The following is a 19,914-nucleotide window of genomic DNA, read 5'->3' on the forward strand; positions in this document are numbered from 1 at the left end:
ACAATGTATTTGTATTGCAAAGATTACAACGCAAGATTGGGCCCACATAATGTGGTCTGCTTTGAAATCATAGACAAAAATGGTGCTCGGGAAGAGCATGCCATACACTGTGTATGTATGAAACCAAAGAAACCAAAGTGGTTATCAGGACGAGCATGCTATATATATCCAGTTCTTCGCTCTCCTGGTTGGTTTGCAAACTTTCGACTGAAGTCGGGGCTCATCACTCAGAATCAAAGGTGATTTCCTTAACGTTATCTAATGAGCCAATAGATCCTCACCATGCCACTGGAGACTCAGGGGTTTATTTGACTAATTTTTCTATCTACTTGGAGGACTCACCATCTCTTCCAGACATTCTGAGTGAGTGCCAGTTGGCAAGGGAAGGTGTGACTCACACCTCCATTGCAGTGGGACAGTTGTCCCCTTTCCCCCCTACTGTAGCCAACTAAGTTTGTGCAATATAGCATTCTGCTAGCCAGTTTTACTCCAAGTTTTGTACATATCTCTCACACTTCACCATATTGTCCAGTGTAGAGTTTGCCTTGCTAATATGAATTGTTATTTATTATATAAAAAATAGAAATTTCACTTTTTCATCCTAAGTATTCAGTGTTAAAACCAAAATGCTTAATCTTTTTTCCTTTACCTTTGCACACACACAAAGAGTTAGGCCTTCAATGATTCAATTTCCCATTTTCATACTTTGTAATATAGTTTATTCGCAAAGCAGCTCTCTTAAGTTGATCTATTTGTACTTGTTAACAGGTTGTACTTAGTGTCCAAGGGGAAGATCTCTTGGCATGTAAAAAGGTATTGATGTATGTTCTTGAGCTTGCAAAGTGTGACCTAAACTGTGATGTGCGTGATCGTGCACGCTTTATAAAGACACTGTTACTACCTCATTTGACTCATCACTCTGCGGAGGTGAGAGAAACATTTTCAGAACCAGATGGGGGCTGGAGAAGCAAACTTGTGGAGCATATTTTTTGTAGAAAGAGAAAACCCATGTCCCATGCGCCCAAAAATGACCGGTTCTATCTTCCTGGATCTCTTTCACAGATAGTGATGCATACAGCACCAGGTTATGAACCTCTTCCTAAACCATGTAGTTTTGTTGATAGTGACTTTGAGACCTCCAAACTCACCGACCAGAAGAATTTAAGGGACAGAAAAACTACAAACAATTTGATGGATAAACGCGATCCTGACTCATTATCTGGATCTTCAGATGAAGAAAGCGCATACAGTTATGAATCTGAGCATTCTTCTTCTAATACACATGAAAGTGGGAGTACTGAGTCAGCAAGAAACTCTAAGGGCAGTGGCAGCAGTACTACATCTGCTACCAAAGATAGTAGTGATGAAGCAGTATTGGATCCACTTATTCATCTTTCTGACACAGAAGTAGGAAAGAATAAATCAAAAGAAAATGCTGAGAATGATTCTACTTCTACAGTATTTCGTGTGGATATGTCAGAGTTGATGCCTAGTAAAGGGCTAGAATCATGGCTTGATCAGCAACCTTCCTTATCTGGAACAAGTTCGTTTGAAAGAGTGGCTGGAATTCAACGTTCAGCATGCATAACTCTTGTGGATGTTGATGCGAAACCAGACGTGCACATACTTTTGGACTCTGTATCTGGGAGTGGCTTAAGTGTGGAGTACGCTTTCTCAACTGAAATATCCAGAGTTTCCCCATTGTTGGTTTGCGTGGAAGCCACATTCAAGAACAACTCAACTAAACCATTGGCCAAAATTGCAGTGCGAGATGAAGATACAACAGAAGATCTGCAAATTGGGACTCTTGAGGCTGAAGCTCTAGAAAGGTAATGGTGCATGGGAGACATCCTTCATAGTTTCATTTCCTTGTTTCTTGGTTTAGTTTGGCTGCTATGGAACTTCTTTTTTGTTGGTCCCATTATTTGTTTCTCATTTCTGTTGAGCTCCACGTGATGGGAAAGTAATACTATAATCCGATGAATTACGAGAAACCAAGTTTAGTTATCTCAGTCTGATGAAGTGAGGGATGGTGCTGGAGAGTGAGACCCACTATTGTAGTCATATTCTGTTCTGGTAGATCTCCTCTCTTGCCATCACTGATCATAATCTCACTGGATTGTGATGACCTATGGTTCATGCTTCACAGTACCTCGACGTCGATTTTTAGAATTTGCATTCATATAAGATTACATTGCAGGTCCATGGTCCCTTATGAACTGCCAAAAGTAATATCCACCAAAGTGATTGCTTGTCTTGATCCCGGTCAGGAAGAAAGGGTTACTCTTCACGTTCATTTCCATCACCACCTGTTGCCCCTCAAGCTAGCCATCGTTTGCGACGGTAAAAGGTATCCTATTAAATTGCGGCCCAACATTGGATACTTTGTGAAACCACTCCCTTTGGATCTAAAAACCTTTACTGATAAGGAGTCGCAGCTTCCAGGAATGTTTGAATACATGCGAAGGTATGCTATCTGTCCGTCCTTTCTTTAGAAACCATAAAATCTCTAAACCTTAACTCTATACCCAAGTCTCATGTCTACACTCTACTTCTATGAGCTAGGTTTATCATGTTATGCTCATTCGGAGGTTCTGAGTAAGGAATGATTGCTTAGTTACTCTTAAATGTGTAGAATCAGTGTTTAAAAACCTGGCTCAGGGCCCGAACCGGGTGCTTGTCAGTGCTGATCTAGCCAATCCGACTCAGCAAGTCGGCCTGACTGACTACACAATATTAAAAAGAAAAAAATTAAAAATAGAAAAAAGAGAAAATGCAAAAATACATGAAATTAAGCACTCACAATAAAAAATCGATTTCATACTATAAGAGGCATAAATCATTAAAAAAAAAACAAAACCACTTGGAAAGAAAATGTGGGAAAACAAAAGGCAAAAAATAAACAAAATTGATTTTTGAGATTTTTCATTTTGATTTAAGACAATTTGTTAGGCTTTTGTAGATCAATGTGATAGGAACAGTTTGGCACAACTTTGAACGAGTTTGGTGAAACAATGACAGACAATTAGAGGATTTTCCATTTTGGGTTAAAAATCCCCAGAAATTTGGACACTTGATTTCTCTTATTTTAGTTTTCCATCCAACAAATTGTTGTGGGGGTTTAATTACGATTAATTTGAAAAAAAATTAAGTTCTTTCGTTAAGAATCAAGAGAGAAATTGGAAGAACAGCCAATTTGGTATTTATGTTTGAAGAAACACAAGTTTTTAATGGGAGAACCTTGTCAAAGTCTTAAATTGATCCAAATGAAACTAGTTTCGGATAAAAAATGGGGTGTTGAAAGATCAATATTGGAGGTTAAATAGCATAGGATCAATTATGGATCCATAAAACTTAAAAAAAAAAAAAAAATTGATTTAAAACCCTCTTTCCTTTTCGTTTTTTTTTTTATGAAGGTAGGTGTCACAGGTCCAATTCTTGCACTTAGTACCATGTGACCTTAACTCGTAGCCTAATTGCCAAGGGTCAAGTTCAACCTATCTGTGTGAACCAAGCAAGAGAATACACACACACCACACCCACAGACAAAGCAAGACAAATGGGTCAAGGGCTGTAGGCCATTTTATGCAAGCTGTACAGTTATATTGTGTATTTCTGCAGATACCAAGGGTCTGGGCCAAGTATATATATAACCCCTGAGTTACAACCTACTAAATTCAAATAGATTACACGAGGTGATTAGCCACTTTGCATGGCCTGTTCCAGGGCACCTAGCAGCTAGCTATGCAAACCACGCCCCAGTTGGTTACAAGAGTCATCACTCTATTAGTTACAACAACCGGCATGATCAGCCGCTACCCTCTAGCCACATCCTGGGGTAAGGCCACCTGGCCGGTCAGCTTGGGTCAAGTTGCATAATGGTCTCCCCCATTCTACGGCCCATGTCTGGGCCGTTTCACCCACGTCATAGCATGCGTCAGTTTTAATTTGAATTCAAAGTTGGCACCTTTCCAGCCGAGTGCCTCGATCCCTCACATTGTTCAAAAAAGCAGATCACCCAGTGCTTAGGCCAGCCGCCTAGGCGGTCTAGAAGGCTTGGGCGCATCGCCCAAGCCTAGGCGGCCAAACTAGATAGCAGTCCTTGGGCAGCTGCCTAGGCGGTACAGCACCCCCCTAGGCGAGCGCCTAGGGCTTGCGCCCCGCCTAGGGCCGGAAATGAGTCTTTTTTCATTCTATTGAATTTTTTGAAAAATAAAAGCTTTTAAGGATACCCATTTTAGAGATAAAGAAACCTCAAAAAAACTAGATTTTGTGATTTTCATTGGATCGAAGTGTTTCTCAAAGTTATGGAAAATGGATCCAAACATCATCCAAGTAGATTAGATTTAGTTTTGGGTTTTTTTAATCCTATTAGAGGGTGGTTTTGAATATTTTAGCATCATAAAACATCTAAGAGGTGGGAGTTTGGAGTTCGAGCAATCAAAGTAAGTGCAAAACTTTATTTTTTAGATTGCTTGTTTTTATTTTGAGATGTCTTCTTCAGGATCTACTTGAAGTGGAGATTCGGGTTGGAAATTTGGATATAACCCGAATCCAAATGAAAAAAATTGCATTAGATGCAATTATTGTGAAAAAGATACAAAAAGGGGCATAAAATGGTTTAAGAAACATCTTGCCGGTATTAAAGAGGATGTTGCCTTTTGTAAAATTGTTCTTGAAGCTATCAGAGAGGAGATTAAGCAATATATGAGTTCTGTAAAACAAAAACAGGAATAAAATCCTTGTCGTTTGAATAAATTTATTTTTGGTTCTCTTAGAAGAAGTGATCCGGGTTGAAAGTATGGTCTTAACCCGAAACCAAACAATAAAAATTGTATAAGATGTAATTTTTGTTAAAAAGATACCAATGGGGGTATTAACCAATTCAAGAAACATCTTGCTAGTACTAAAGGGAATGTTGCTTCTTGTAAAAAGGTTACTGAAGCTATTCAGAATGAGATTAAACAATTTCTAAATTTAGAAGAACTAGAAAATGATGAAAATGAGCATTGTTCTATGGAAATATTTTCTTTGGGCTCTTCTAGAAGTGGTGATCCGGGTTGGAAGTATGGTTATAACTCGTATTCAAATGACGAAAATCGTATTAAATTTAATTCTTGGGGAAATGATACTAATGGGGGTATTTACCGGTTCAAAAAACACCTTACTAGTATTAAGGGAGATGTTGCCCCGTGTAAAAGTGTTCCTGAGGCTACCAGGGAAGAGATTATACAATATTTGAGTTCAGGAAAGCACAAAAAGATAAAAAAGGGTAGAGTAGCCAAGACTCCTAGAGCCTCATCTGCATATAGTAAGAGGGCGGTAGAAGAAGAGGAGGAAGATGCAGATTCTAAAGAAACAGAGGAGGACGAGCATTATATTGAAGAGGGAGATGACTTTGATGATGATGGTTTCGAATCTGATGCATATGATGAGGCTTCTGATGATGATGACTGAAAAATGAAGAGTTGACGACGCTTGAGTGCTTGACTCTTGGTGTTGAGTGTTGACGATTGTGTCCTAGACTGTATATTTTCTGAATTTCTGTGTATTTTCTTTTTCTTAATTTTAGTTTCTACTTTCTAGTTTCTACTATCGAACTTTTGTGTGTATCAGACTATCAGTGTATGCTTGTATGGTTTTATTGTTTTAGCGTTGTATGAAAATATGGATTATGGTCATCTCTTCTCGACTTCTAACTTCTTTTTTTTCAACTGGGCAGCCCAGATTCTGGGCGCCTGCCTAGGCGGCCGCCAAGGCACTGGGCGGCTTGGACCACCATGGCCGTCTGGGTGTTACCTAGCGCTTTTTGAAACACTACTCCCTCACTAGACCAACATTGATTAATGCCACCATGTGGTCGGGAAGCTCATGCTTCGACACACCATAATGCGCACTAGCCTTGTCCGACGTGGCCCTCTGGTTGACCTAAGGCTCATGCCACCCTCTCAAATAGGAATATAGACATAAAAAACTGGACTGCCACGAGTGGATTCTATTTGGTGCAAAGTAGCATAGGTGCATGCTGTGAGTGTGAGGGGAAACTTGGCTGGTTGGTGACTGCATCTAGGACTGTTCTCTAACTTTGCCCTTGACCAACACATGTGCACCTAGCTGGGGCCCTGATGGTAGGGTTACAGGAGATTTGTCCAAGTCCGGGCAAGAATCAGGCCAGTACCCACTGGATCCTAGTCAACTCTGGTGGTTCCTAGTTGACCCCGTGGTATTTTAAGCTCCACGTAGTGCTATTAACGTCTTGCATTAGTTTTTTGGCAGCCAGGTTGGAAATCAAGATTGGGGTTAGAGTTTTTACCAAAGCTTTTCTTGTTATATCTTGAAAGTTAGCTTTTGAGAGATTTGAGAAATTTTGTGAATCATTAATATCTCAAAAATTAACAAGTCAGAGACCCCATGGATCGGGAAATACGTTTCTTTGTTAGTTGGTATTCAAACCTTGGATGTTAGAGCCTTATGGCCTAACGACAAAGTAAAGAGGTCATACACCATGAGAATTTGGGTGAACTTGAGGTTTCTATTTCATGACAAATTTATCGAGCCTCAAGATTTCTGGTTTGGAAGTTTGATGTTAAAATTATGGTTTTGGCACTATTTTCTTGAGCTCTTTATCTTCTTTAGCTTGAGCATCAAGGGTTTGGAATCAAGTTAATATTGGATTTGGCACAATTTCGTGAGCTTTAAAATTATGAATTGGGTTTGAGTTGAGGTTTCTCAGGATTTCAGTTTGGCACTAATTGATCTCTAGATTTACAGTTTTCTGTTTCTTTTTATCCTTACTCTGAGTGAACACTATGATATCATTCCCATACAGCTGCACCTTCCGAGGCCATATTGAGGGCATGCAAAGCGAAGAGGGCCAGAGCGTAAGAAACAAAGACATGATCCTTACAGTGGCCCATAGAATAGCTTCAACCATACTTGGCAATTCAAATATTTCCCTTGTCTCTGTGACCATCCCAGTATTCTCGGCTGATAATACTTCTAAGGCTTATGATGATGTATCAGGCCTGTGCCTGCGGTTTAGTGGCGAGATCTTAAGCAGCTCTCTCCCATGCTTAATCACCATTTCAGTCGAAGGTAGATTTTCTCAACCATTGAATGCTGTGGCCAAAGTCAATTGCGAGGAAACGGTTTTTGGCCTAAACCTGTTAAATAGGATAGTTGCTCTCCTTTCCTGAGTGTTGCTATTCTTTCTTGTATGCAAGTTCATATGTTGTAATCTTCGGAGTGATAGGATCTATTTGGAGAAATTGATGAGATATTGATACAATCCTCTTTTTTTTTTTTTTTTGTGTGTGTGTGTGTAATTATTGGGCCTGGCTGGTTAGTTAATGTATTGGTTAGTTAATGTATTGTTATTGCTTATTATTGTATTGGTTCTGATTTTTGAGTTATGGAAGATAGAACTATAGTTACAAAGAAACTTAACGTATAAGACTTTCGTGTTGGGACTTGTGTATTATCGTGGGTATGTATATGGCCATCAAGTTGCAGTCAATACTCTCATCATCAATGTTGGGCTTTTTTCATAGCTCGTCTGTAGTACTTCTTTCTTGTAGCATGTTTCTCATCATCAAATGGTACTAAACATAATTCTCTTTGCGTGCATGCATCTGTGTGTGTGTGCACGAGAGAGAGAGAGAGAGAGAGAGAGTGAGAGTGAGTGGAGAGCCTGTATGTCATTAATCAGATTATATGAACTCCTGAATCCATTGCAATTACAATAACTAATAACCACAGATGGATGACTTACATGGCTTGTCACTCTATTTGACCACTGTAAGAAAGAAAAAGCAGTTACAGTCTCAGCAGATACCTGAATTCAGATTCATATGGTCTCACCTCAACGGTTTGAGCAATGGGCCACCTTGTCTCACTTTTCAAGCACTCCATAATCAATCTCCTCAATGGTGAGGACCTAGGCAATTGGCTATATATCCACTCTACCAATGAGTCTAGGTCCTCTGCAAAATCCTGTGTGTACCAATGGAGAAGCTTTGGGATTATTATTTTCTTCTTGGTTGTGACTCCAATGGAGGCCTGTAAGTACTCCACTTTCGCAGTCTCTAACTCGTTCACCACGTTCTCTGCAGTGTACACCCTTATCTGTGCACAGAGTAATGTAGCCACATGAAGAAGAGGTCAGCCTTTAGGCATTTTCCTGGATGAGAGGCAAATTGCAATCTCTCTCTCTCATAGACAGAGTAATGTAGCCACATGAAGAAGAGGTCAGCTTGTAGGCATTTTCCTGGATGAGAGAGGCAAATTGCAATCTCTCTCTCTCTCCCTCTCTCTCTCTTACCCACTATCCAATACCCATCGTCTCTCTCTCGGTCCTTCCTCACTCTTTGCTTCTCGTCCTATTTTCTTATTTCCTTGGTTTTTATGGAGTACTAACATTTTCCAGTCTTCTAGTTTAGAAAATTACAGATTTATGCTCACCTGCCATTAAGATGTTCTCACCCTGATAGCAAAGAAGAGACATATCAATATATGCAGAAGTAAAATCACTTACTGCAGGGGAAGACCAGCTTCCACGGCAGAGAGCAAAAGTGATGCTTGGTTCAGGATACCCGAGACCATATGCACGGCGAAGTACAGCTTCCCTTTCCTCCATACTTCCCTATTATCCCAAAAGATTTAACTTGAAACTTGAGAAAACCGCAGAGAGAGAGAGAGAGAGCGAGAGAGAGAGAGAGAGAGAGAGAGAGCTCTTTCCTCTTTGAAAACAGCTCACCTTTTTGAACTCACATGGATGCCTGAGGATAAAATGCTCGATCGCCAGAACGTTTAGTACTATGCCTCCAACATTGAGCATGGCCTGAATAAGAGTGGGCAAACGGAGCAGAGTTCAGATTAAAAAAAAAGACGAGGGGACTGGTGTATGAAAAAAAAGAGGGAAAACCAGATGAGTTATATGTAGTTATAGGCTTGAATGATATTCCAAAAACTACCATACTTTTCGCAACATTTTGCTAAAAAAAAAGAATTCAAGTCCACGATATTTTCTAACACGCCATATTGATACTGTAAAAAACTCTTGTATCAGAGATGCAGATAGATGATACCTTGTCCAATAGTGCCAATAGTTTCTGAGGTGAGGAGGGAAGCCCATATTGGAGAAATGCCTGCAAATCACTCAAAAAAAAGACATGTAAGATCTTGTTATTTATTTCTATCTAGGGATATGCAGACAAATTTGTCAAATTCAATATTAGTTTTATATTGTGGTGCATATTAATTTGGGAAAATATCTCTTTATCTCTTATTTTTAACTTCTATATCTCATGAGACATAAGAATTGAAAATATAACTTGTAAGCAAAATGTTTTATCTTTTCTATTTTACAACCTCTTGGACCCTTTTGGTCATAAATTTTTTATCCAAATAAATACTAAAATGACACTATTCAAACTTCATCTCTCTCTTCGTTTCTCGGAGTCAAGGGATTTAGCTTGAGCTCGAACACGAGTACACTTTTTTACGTGTGAGAGATGGATTTTTAGAAAGAGAGATGAAATTTGGGTTTCAGAGAGAGATGGAGTTTTAGACAGGGAGATGAAATTTGAGTTTTAGAGAGAGAGATGATGATGTGAGAGAGATATGGAGTTTGGGTTTTAGAGAGAGATGATGTGAGATGAAGTTTTAGAGAGAGAGAGATGGTCATTTCATAAGTTGTTGAGGTCAATAATACATGGTCAAATGGGTTTAGGGTGTTAGAAGATAAAAAAGATGGAGTCTTTTTGCTTACAAGTAATATTTTCAATTCTTAAGTCTGATGAGATGAAATATAAAAGTTAAAAATAGAGGATAATAGGATATTTTTCCTAATTTGTATGTCATAAAGCCAATCACCTTTGGTTCAAGGAGTTAACAATCATTTATAGGTGTTATATTTGAAATTTGACAGGTTGGGTGTGTGATGAAGTTTGAAGATATTTCTTTTGAACTGTAATCTTACTCAATAGAAGAAATGTAGCCACCCAATTTCACATCCAGCGGTCAAAACCAACTTTGACCTCTATGCATCAAACATAAATAATCTTATTATAAACTCTTCCTTGATTTAAATGTTATAGTTTCTATGAGTAAATATGAAAAGGAAAAGATATTACAAATCCAAGAAATTTGGAAAAGCAATAGCCTTACAGCCCATTTGTTTCGCATGAAAATATTCTTCAGGAAATATTTACGTGAAAGAATTTTCTCTTGTAGTTAGATGTGAGAATATTTTTACACCTAGTTTCAGTGTATCTTTTTACATCATTGGCAGCTAGTTGGTATGAAAATACTTTCACACCTAACCACATGAAGAAAATTTTCCACTTACAATTATTTTCGCACATGAAAAAATTCCCTCGTATAGTTAGCTGTGGGAGTGTTTTTATACGAATTGATCTTAGTGTGTAGAAATATTCTCACATCTAACTATATGAGAAATTTTTTTCACACGAACCAAACATGCCCCTTACGGTCATCGTATAACCCTTAAGAAATATGATAGCATGTATGGTGACCCTTAAGAAATATGATAGCATGTATGGTAATGAAGAGAGTGAGATTCACTAGAATGAGGCCATGACCAGATGATGGGTGCTATTCTCTCACTTATCTCAGTTGAGGTCAAGTTTTCCCTGTATATAGTAAAATACCATTGACATAGTAAATTGGGGGAGCATATGAGCCCAACACAAATATTTGTGCTTGTATGGTGAGAAAAAAGTCCTGTGGATGTAAAATTAGGTGGTGGTATTTATTTCATCGATCAAATTCAAAGTTAAAAGAATTTTTTTTGAACTTTATGACACATTCAAGTTATCAGATTTCACATCGGATGATTGTAAGTAATTGTGACCTCCCTATTCAAAAGGTAAATGGTTTCATTGTATACAATCCCAAAATAATAGACGGCTTTGTGCGCTAGGCTCATCTAAACAATCATTCCAATCTAAGGAATCAGTTGATCGATGCTCATTAATTTCTCTATGTCCAACCATCTAAGAAATTGGCATGATAGTGAGCATAAAGCTTGATAGATAAACTATTTATTCTTTCAAAGTGATAAAAACCCAATTAGAGTTTTCCTAGCCTTACATGCATAATGGAAGCATTATAGATGTTGATCCAAAAGGCCAGCTTTTGTTTGTATGTCAAAAAACTCAGATCCAAATTGCAAAGCTTGTCCATCAAAACCCTGCAACAAATCAAGATTGCTATTATCAGAAATCAAATAGCCTTCTTTGCCTTTAAGGAGAAGTAATTGCTCTATATTTGGTTTTCTATCATAAAAACAAATTTAAAGCTAGGAAAAATTTATAAGGAAAGGTTTCTATACTTTCCCTACATCATAGAAGATCTATGCTTCTCTTACCTTCCAGCCGTCCAATTTTGATCAAGTGAGTCACTTGCCGTTTTATTTTAGATCCAACGCCTCTGAGTATTTTATTTTTAATTTTTTATACAAAATGTATTAATAGGAAATTTGGTACCAGCCATCTTTTCATTGGGGTGCACATATAAAAAATATTAAAAATAATTTTTTGATAAAATATAAAACCAAAGCACCTTTTGAAAATTTCAAGGAATATTTTGATCATTTTATTTTATTGGAAATTGTTTTATATTTTTAAAAATTGCGGTTTAATAAAGGATTGGACATTAAAAAGAAAAGATTTCAAAGTCCAAAAATAATACATCTTACAATATATTATCTGAATCGTCTATTTTCAAGATTTTAAATGTTCATATATCTACTCAATCAATACCATTTTTGGAGCTTCAAAGCAAATAATAATTGATGAAAATGGATTTTCAAACGATTGTGGAGATTTCTGGCACCAAAATTGTATCTTTCGACAAAGTTTGGAATTGTGCCTTATTTTGATTGTTTAAAGTTAACATCTTATACAAATTGCACTCTTTACATCATATGATTGTTTCTCAAACATATGAATATTCTTTCTGATGGGAGGTTTTTCTCACGCTTTCTACTTCGATTGTTCTTGAGGATGCATGCAAATCATATCTCTCTCTGAACTTAGAGAGAGAAGCAATACAGAATGGACATGGTTAGCATGCGGCCAAACCCGCACATATAGAAATGCGGGCTTGGTAATAAATATATTTTTTAAATATAATTTGATCTTAATTTTTAGAGAATGTATAATCTTTAATATGGAGATCAAGAATATGAAAAATTAAATAAAATTTGAAAACTAGAAATAATAATTATATTGAGAAAACATTTGGATCGTTGATTACAATTGTTTTTAGATAGACCACCTATTTGCATCCATCTTTAAGATATATGCCCAAGACTGCATATTGTACAAATGCGGTCCAGCCTACCTGAAACAATTGTTCATGCAGAATTACAATTTTAAAAACAAAGATAATAATGCTTAGGGAGAGAAAACAAACAAGTTTACCTTAGTTTTTGGAGCAACGGAAAGCATTCGGATACCCGACCAAAATCCAGTGAGCTCCTCGTGAGGACGATGAAGTTCTTGTATGGTCCGATGTCGATTTCTCTATCAAGAGTACCATAAGGATCATGTGTGGTTGAATCCAGAGAGAGAAACAATGGTGCTGTGCAATTGAAGGAGCTTTTGGGAATGAAGCTCCCAGAACTCATGCATGAAAGCATTAGCTTAGGGACTTCACAACTTCTATTCCTGTTCAATTTGAGGAAAATAGAGATCAAGCACTTCAAAAGCTCCTCAGAGAGCTTGTTGGGCTTCTTACTGTCGTTTACAAAGCCCTGGATCGAGTTCTGTTTGGACCCATGGCCATGCTTTTCTTTGAATCTCTCGTCCTTGAAATCTACTTGCAGACATAGAGCATAGTTAAGATGGTAATTATAGAAGCTAAAAGATTTTTTAATCCTGATGGAGCACATTGTCCGTTTACTCCTTTGTGTAAAATCCAAGTTAGGAGTATTTTTAGGACCCTAAAGTTAAAGGATATAACTATCTTAAACCTATTGACTAACTTTTTAAAAGAAGGGTGGGGTTTGTATAGAGCGTAGGCTTTAAACAATCAAATTAGAGCCTACCTTCAAATAGTATCGAGAAATGTGGTTTCAATACTGCAAATCTTTTTGATAGCCTTATTTTCATCTGTATTTATAAAGTTTAAAGTTTTAAAAATAGTGTAGATCGAGAGATCTATGAAAACTTCAAAATCTAAAAAATTGACGGTCCAAAAGTGCGTTACAAAATACACTTTTTCCAAAAGCTGAAATCCAATTTTTTCTCATGTCCATGCATCTTGATGTGGAGATGATGAATTTGAGGATATTTGGGCATCAAAACAATATCTTCTAGTGAAATTTTTGATGTAGGCTCAAATTTGATTGTTTAGAGCTTCGGCTCGATATAAACTTTTCCCTTAAAAGAATATTTTTTCGAATTGCACTAAATACATACATGAAAAAATTATCTCTTGAGATTGAATAGAGACCACCCAAATTTTATAAAATGAAATGAGAACTCAAAAACTATTCCTTTTGAAATAATAATTTTTATTTTTTATTTGAAATGATCATTTGATATGTCAAATTTTTTGGTAAAAGAAAAACCTTCCCAAGTGGCTCTCTGGCTCGATGGAGTACGTATAAAAATGCTCCCATGGAACATAGTATACACGCTAGAACGATCCATGAGCATAGACAACTATTCATTCAATTTATGAACAGTCATCGAGAGAGAAAGGACCGAATACATGAGCTAATTCATGTTTTGGCTGACCATGATATAACTATCCACTTTAGATTTTAAAAGAAATTTCCATCGACTGTCTTCTCTGCATGTCCCAACATGCGCTCTTCTAAACAAAGAAATTTGTACCAATGATTTTATATGACCACATGGATCACAACGCATTTCCTTGGTAGTAATTTGGGGCAACTGCTAAATGGCACTATTTATGAGGTGTTGACTTCATAGGGTGCACATTAAAAGTCCACCCTTAAAATGTTGTTCTAACTTCGAAAAACCTTACATCTCAACCTGGATATATATGAAAATATTTATAAAAAAAGGATTTCAAGTCTAAAAATAGTGTTTCTTGTAACACATTATTTTGATTGTCGAATTTTCAAAATTTTTATGTGCTTATAGATCTGCTCAAAGACATCATTTTCTAGTAATTTGAAATATATAATTTTGTCTTAACAATAGATTTTTGGGTTATTATAAGGGTTTCTGACGCCTGAAAATTGATTCTTTTAACAAGATTTAGGGTGCGCTTTATTTTGATTATTTATATTTGAAACCCTATCCAAACAACATCCTGGTACATAATCTTCACAATAAAAGACAATGTTTTGAAAAAGACCGTAGATCCATTTACGGAGGTACACAACCTTTCGTGTCACCCGAGTCCACTTGGACTTAGGCGAGTTACTCCAACCTACCCCATGGGCAAAGACTGAGTAGGGGTAAGTTCCACGTCAACTCTCCCTGCTCTTATAAATTTATAAATATAATTAAAAAGAATATAAAAATAAAAAAATATAGAAACAATGGGAAACACCAAATAAGTTTTTAGATTATTTTGGTAGTTTTTAATGTGATTTGAAAACTTTAGTAATTTTTTCCCTTTTTAAAATTTTTCTGAAATATTCAAAATCAAAATCAAAATTTTCAATAACTTATTTTTTATAGGTCTTTTTCTTCTTTTTAATCTTCTAATGCTTTCTGTAACTTCTTTTATTTTTCTTATTTTTACTTTTTTTAATTAATTTTTTAGCTGAATGTGGTTCAGACTAGTTCACTTGGTCTTATTTTTCTTATTTTTACTTTTTTTAATTAATTTTTTAGCTGTTTGTGGTTCAGACTAGTTCACTTGGTCTTATTTTTCTTATTTTTACTTTTTTTAATTAATTTTTTAGCTGTATGTGGTTCAGACCAGTTCATCTCTCCAAGTTACTTACTTTGGTCAAGTAGCTGAGTACCTTGGTCGAGACGAGTTTCTAACCTTGGGCTTGGGTGTATGGTTAATTGCACTTAGTTTACAAGCCTTTTATTTCTCCCCTTTAACTTTGTGAGAAGAAATGACATACAGGATTTCATCAGCAAGGGTAACGACCGTGGGCGTTCGACTATCTCCCTAATCCAACAGTCGTAATCATGGACCCCATCCACCCCACCAAAACCATAGGTTTGAACAGATATCTTTCTTCTCAAAAGCCAGAGTTTTTTGTTTGTTTTAATTCATTATCTTGTGGAATGAGTAAAAGGGTGCAGTTGGCATACGGATGCATGTAGAGGTAAGATGTACTTTCAAATTTTATCATGGTATATAATTGTGATGTAAAATGTTTTTAGGATTATCTAAAAATCTATTTTTATATCTAATTATAAAATTTTAAATTTCAAATATAGTTAAAATCAAGTAGATAAGCATAGGAAAATCTTGAAAATTGATGGTGTAGATAATATGTTGTAAAATGCACTATTTCTGATATCTAAAATCTTTTTTATTTTTTATGGTCATACGTCTCGATGTCAAGATGATCAATCAAAGGGTTTTTTAACATTAAAACTACCTTTTTCGATGGATTTTTTAGGTGCATCCGTAGTTCTACATTATAAGGTGCATCCTTGTATAAACTTTTTCCATAAGTAAAAGGCAATCTACCAAATTTTAGAAAAGAGCAATTATTGCGGAACTATTCGTTGGGTGGGTGGTTTGGGTCTAGAAACCCTAGGATTCGCCTCCCACCGGTTTTTTAAAACTCTTTTACGATACAAAATAGCTAGAAAACTAGTTAGCTGTACTGGAATTGGCTGCACTTAGAGAATGGCCCGGGGCCTTAGCGGTAGTAATGCCATGCCCCATGGTGAGGTTTCTGACTCCATTCTCACCAAAGGATAAGCTCCCAAATCCCCACTTACATACCACTATATGTGCGAGTTAATGTCGATGTGAATAGTTGCATAGCTATTAATATGTGAGGTGGGGGCCACCAAAATGTAGGCCATTTAGGAAACGAGCATGAGGATAAACCGGTCAGCGTGTTGGGCGATAAGTTCACAGTGCTTGGATCCTAAGCTCTAATCCTGCCAAGTTAAGGGGATCTCCCCAGTTGAGCTATTGGAAATAAATAAATAAATAAATAGAAATTTAAGAATGGCTTGGGCCCTTGGTAGTGGGATTGTCGAGTCCCTATGGGGAGGTCTGAGACTCTATTCTAACCAACGGGTAAGGGCCCAAATCCCCATTGACACACCACTTTTTATCACTTTATGATGTGGCCCACATGATGGCATATGTTGGGGGTACAATTGGGCTATATATGCATGTTGTTTACTTACCCAAAAAAAAGAATTGGCTGCACTTACTCAATTCGGCCAGTGACCATTGAGCCCACCGCAAAGAGTGGCAATGGAACGACTAGGCCGATCCAAAACCAAATGATGAAAAAATAATTAAAAAATAAAAAGAAAAAAAGAGGGCCTGGTTGGGCCGGCGGCAGTAGCCCGGAAGCCACATTTTTTGCCCAGGTTTCATAATAGATTGCCAATATGGTACTAAATGAACTTTCTTTCGTAAAAACTTAGTTGAGCATAATGTTCTTTTTGTTTTTTGTTTTTTTTTCGGGTAACTCAGTAGGAAAGAAAACCCCTACTCAGTTTTTCAAATAGTATAGGAATTGGTTTTTCAAAGATTTTAGTGGGATAGTGTCATAGGAATAAAAATCACAACATGATGATAAGAGTGTGGAGTTGTTACTACCTCGACCCCAACCCATTTCTTAGTGAATACAGTGATCTAGAATAAGAATAACTTGGATGAGACTGTCCATACGAATGGATGGTCCAATTTACCAAGCTCTTTAGACTTTTAATGAATCTTCAAAAAATAATAAAAACCAAGTTCTACGTTAGAGACCATCTAGACTCTCTCTCTCTCTCTCTCTTATTACCAGAGTCACTGCTGCAGCCACCTTCCATGGAAAGCACGGCTTCATACGAAGAACCAAGTGAATTTACCCTTTGCTTGTGTAGCCTTTGGTTTCTCTGTCCCAAAAAATGCTGATTATTGGTTATCTGATGGTCCTCTGAAACTCGAAAATGTTCATTCTCTCTATAAAAGCGGCACCTGAGTTGACCCACTTTCCTTTCAAGTCTAATAATCTCTTGGTCCACTATGCCTATTTCTTCAAAGAGAGCATGTATCTGCACATCAACAATTTCACTTCTTCTTTTTTCTTTTTTGTAATTTGGGTTTCAATTATTAGGTGAAGTTATGCTTTGCCTCAATAAAAAGTAAGGAAAAGGAATAGAGTAAGACCATTTACTTTTGGGTTTCAATTATTAGGTGAAGTTATGCTTTGCCTCTATAAAAAGTAAGGAAAAGGAATACAGTAAGATCATTTACTTTTGTAAGAGAAAGTCACAATCACTCGTAGTTATTAAATTTGAAATCGGGAGGTTAGAGTGTGTGTCATTCACCAAGCTCAATGCTCAAATGAAAATTTTTCAAATCATGTGAATCCCAAGTTGTTGGATTTCACATCTAAAGGCTAAAAGTGATTGTGATATCCATACACTAAAAATAAATGATCTTATAGTATATAATCCCCTTTAATAATAACTATGAAATGATAGGGATAATACAGACTAGTGCCCATTTCATAATCCCATTCTCTATTCTTAATTATTAGCAAGAGGCACATGCAATCACTCCAAGTAATGAACAAAGGGTGTTGTTTCTATAAGGTTGCAACCTTAAACCATCCAATTAAGGCGCACTTCTAAATTTTATCATAATATACAATTTTGGTGTAAAAATTCTTAAGGTTATCTCAAAATCTATTTTTAAATCGAATTATAAAAATTTAAACTGAAAAAATGGTTAAAATCAAGTTGATCTATAAATATATGAAAATCTTGACAATGAACGGTCTAGATAATGTGTTGCAAGATGCACTATTTCTAGGACTCAAAATCTTTTTTTTTTTTTTTTTTTCATATTCATACATCTCGATGTTGAGATGATTAATTAGAGGGTTTTAACATTAAAACAACCTTTTTAGAAGGATTTTTGAGGTGCATTTTTATTTCTATATTTTAAAGTTGCAAACTTATATAAGCTTTTTTCATGAACAAATGATACAGAGGGGTAAGAAGAAATGACTCAAGGCATAGGTAGTCAAGATAACATGGTGTCACAAATAATGTCTTGGATTCCACTCCTACCACATGTGGGACCCTTTCTTCACTGATCTATTGAAAACAAAAAGATATGGGAAATGTTTCTATACTACTCTTACAACATATAAGATTTATGCTTTACCTACCATCTAGCCGTTCCATTTTGATCAAGAGAGCCACTCACCATTTGATCTTAGATTTGACGTCTCAAAGTATTTTAGTTTTAGCTTTTTTATATAAATTATATAATTATGAAATTTGGTACGTGCCATCTTCTCATTGGGCACACCTATAAAAAAATACTAGAGTAATAGAGGATTGGATGTCCAAAATTTGGTGTCAAAATAGTTTATAGAAAAAAATTAAAAATAAAATAGTGTAAAAACGTGACATTGTGATTGGGGCAATCTTAACCGGCCATTTAGAATGGAGGGTTGGATAAGGGGAAATACATAAATTTTATGCTGTAAGGAATACAATTTAGTTTCTCAAAAGTTATAGAGTGGATCCCATTCTCTATCCATAATAACTAGTAAGAGGCAAATGCAATACACGATTAAATTATAGAAAAGTACACAACAGGACCATTACTGAAATGAAAGATACGGAAATCTAAAAAGGGGCAATTATGATATTTTAAAAATATTTTTTGAAAAGGTACTTGATTGAAGTGAAAATTTTAAAACTAAAAACTCTAATGTGATCTCTTTAATAATTTTGTAAGGGATTTTGACCCTTACACGATACAAAATCTAAATTGTCTATTAAAAAACAAAGCTTCCTTTATTCCATTTAAATATACTCTTGTACACATTTTCCTCTAAGTATTTTGTAATGGGTGCGGTTTCTATAGAGCCTAGGCTCTAAACAATCAAATTAGCGCCTACTTTCAAATAGTATCAAGAAATATGATTTCAATATTGGAAATATTTGTGATAGCCTTAAAATATAATTTCATATTTATTTATAAAGTTTAAAGCTTCAAAAATAGTACAGATCGACAAATCTATAAAAACTTGAAAATCTTGAAAATTGACGGTCCAAAAATGCATCACAAAATACACTATTTCCAAAACTTGCGGTCTATTTTTTTCTCATGTCCATGTATCTTGATGTCGAGATGATCAATTTGAAGATATCTGGGCATCAAAACAACCTCTTCTAGTGAAATTTTTGAGGTAGGCTCAAATTTGGTTGTTTAGAGCCTCGGCTCTATATAAACTTTTCCCTTTGTAATAGTAAGAGTAATCTAACTTAAAGTCCCTCTCTTATGAAGTCCATCTCTCATTCAAATACTATTTGTCGCTACCGTTCAAATGTGGTGTAAACATATGGATAATGAGATAAATATAAGGAAAAGTATATAATGAGATCATTTACTTTTTTCACAATGGTGGCCACAATTAATCTTGACTACTGGATGTGAAATTGGCTGGCTGCATTTATTTCATTGACCAAGCTCAAAGTTCAAAAGAAATTTTTTCAAACTTTACGACACATCTAAACTATCAGATTTCACATTGGATTGTAATGAATAATTGTAACATCCCTGCACAAAACGTACATGGTCTCATTGTATACAATCCCCAAATATAATTGACTTCTCAAGTAAAAGTAAGCTAAATTAGAATCAGGTTTGGGCTTTGATTTATTAGTAGTTGATCTTAGTAACACTACATCTTAAGTTCAACTCCTACCCTAATGCTGAACTACCAAAAAAGAAATGAAAAAAAAA

General features: G+C 36.0%; 2 protein-coding genes across 6 annotated transcripts in view; one reads left to right on the forward strand and one right to left on the reverse strand.

The window, feature by feature from the left end:
* Positions 1–7,441, forward strand: part of PAT2 (protein affected trafficking 2) — a 36,640-nt gene extending 29,199 nt beyond the window's left edge. For 2 of the 4 annotated variants that reach the window (XM_006846150.4, XM_088874819.1), the window contains 3 exons: positions 769–1,829; positions 2,201–2,467; positions 6,830–7,441. In XM_006846150.4, the coding sequence (XP_006846213.2) occupies positions 769–1,829; positions 2,201–2,467; positions 6,830–7,196 (1,695 nt within the window). In that variant the 3' untranslated portion in view covers positions 7,197–7,441. The remainder of the gene's footprint in view (positions 1–768; positions 1,830–2,200; positions 2,468–6,829) is intronic. The other 2 variants (XM_011625806.3, XM_088874820.1) reach the window with 2 other exon arrangements.
* LOC18436125 (ternary complex factor MIP1 leucine-zipper protein (Protein of unknown function, DUF547)) overlaps positions 1–19,914 on the reverse strand; it is a 34,428-nt gene that overhangs the window by 12,182 nt on the left and 2,332 nt on the right. The window contains exons 2-8 of one of the 2 annotated variants that reach the window (XM_006846149.4): positions 16,949–17,201; positions 12,447–12,840; positions 11,113–11,212; positions 9,087–9,146; positions 8,756–8,839; positions 8,534–8,641; positions 7,861–8,124 (exon numbers count right to left, since the gene is read on the reverse strand). In XM_006846149.4, the coding sequence (XP_006846212.3) occupies positions 7,861–8,124; positions 8,534–8,641; positions 8,756–8,839; positions 9,087–9,146; positions 11,113–11,212; positions 12,447–12,840; positions 16,949–17,201 (1,263 nt within the window). The remainder of the gene's footprint in view (positions 1–7,860; positions 8,125–8,533; positions 8,642–8,755; positions 8,840–9,086; positions 9,147–11,112; positions 11,213–12,446; positions 12,841–16,948; positions 17,202–19,914) is intronic. The other variant, XM_088874821.1, reaches the window with a different exon arrangement.

This window comes from Amborella trichopoda, chromosome 8, assembly GCF_054954075.1.
Source record: "Amborella trichopoda isolate Santa Cruz 75 chromosome 8, AtrichopodaSantaCruz75HAP2 v2.0, whole genome shotgun sequence".
Lineage (NCBI taxonomy): Eukaryota > Viridiplantae > Streptophyta > Magnoliopsida > Amborellales > Amborellaceae > Amborella > Amborella trichopoda.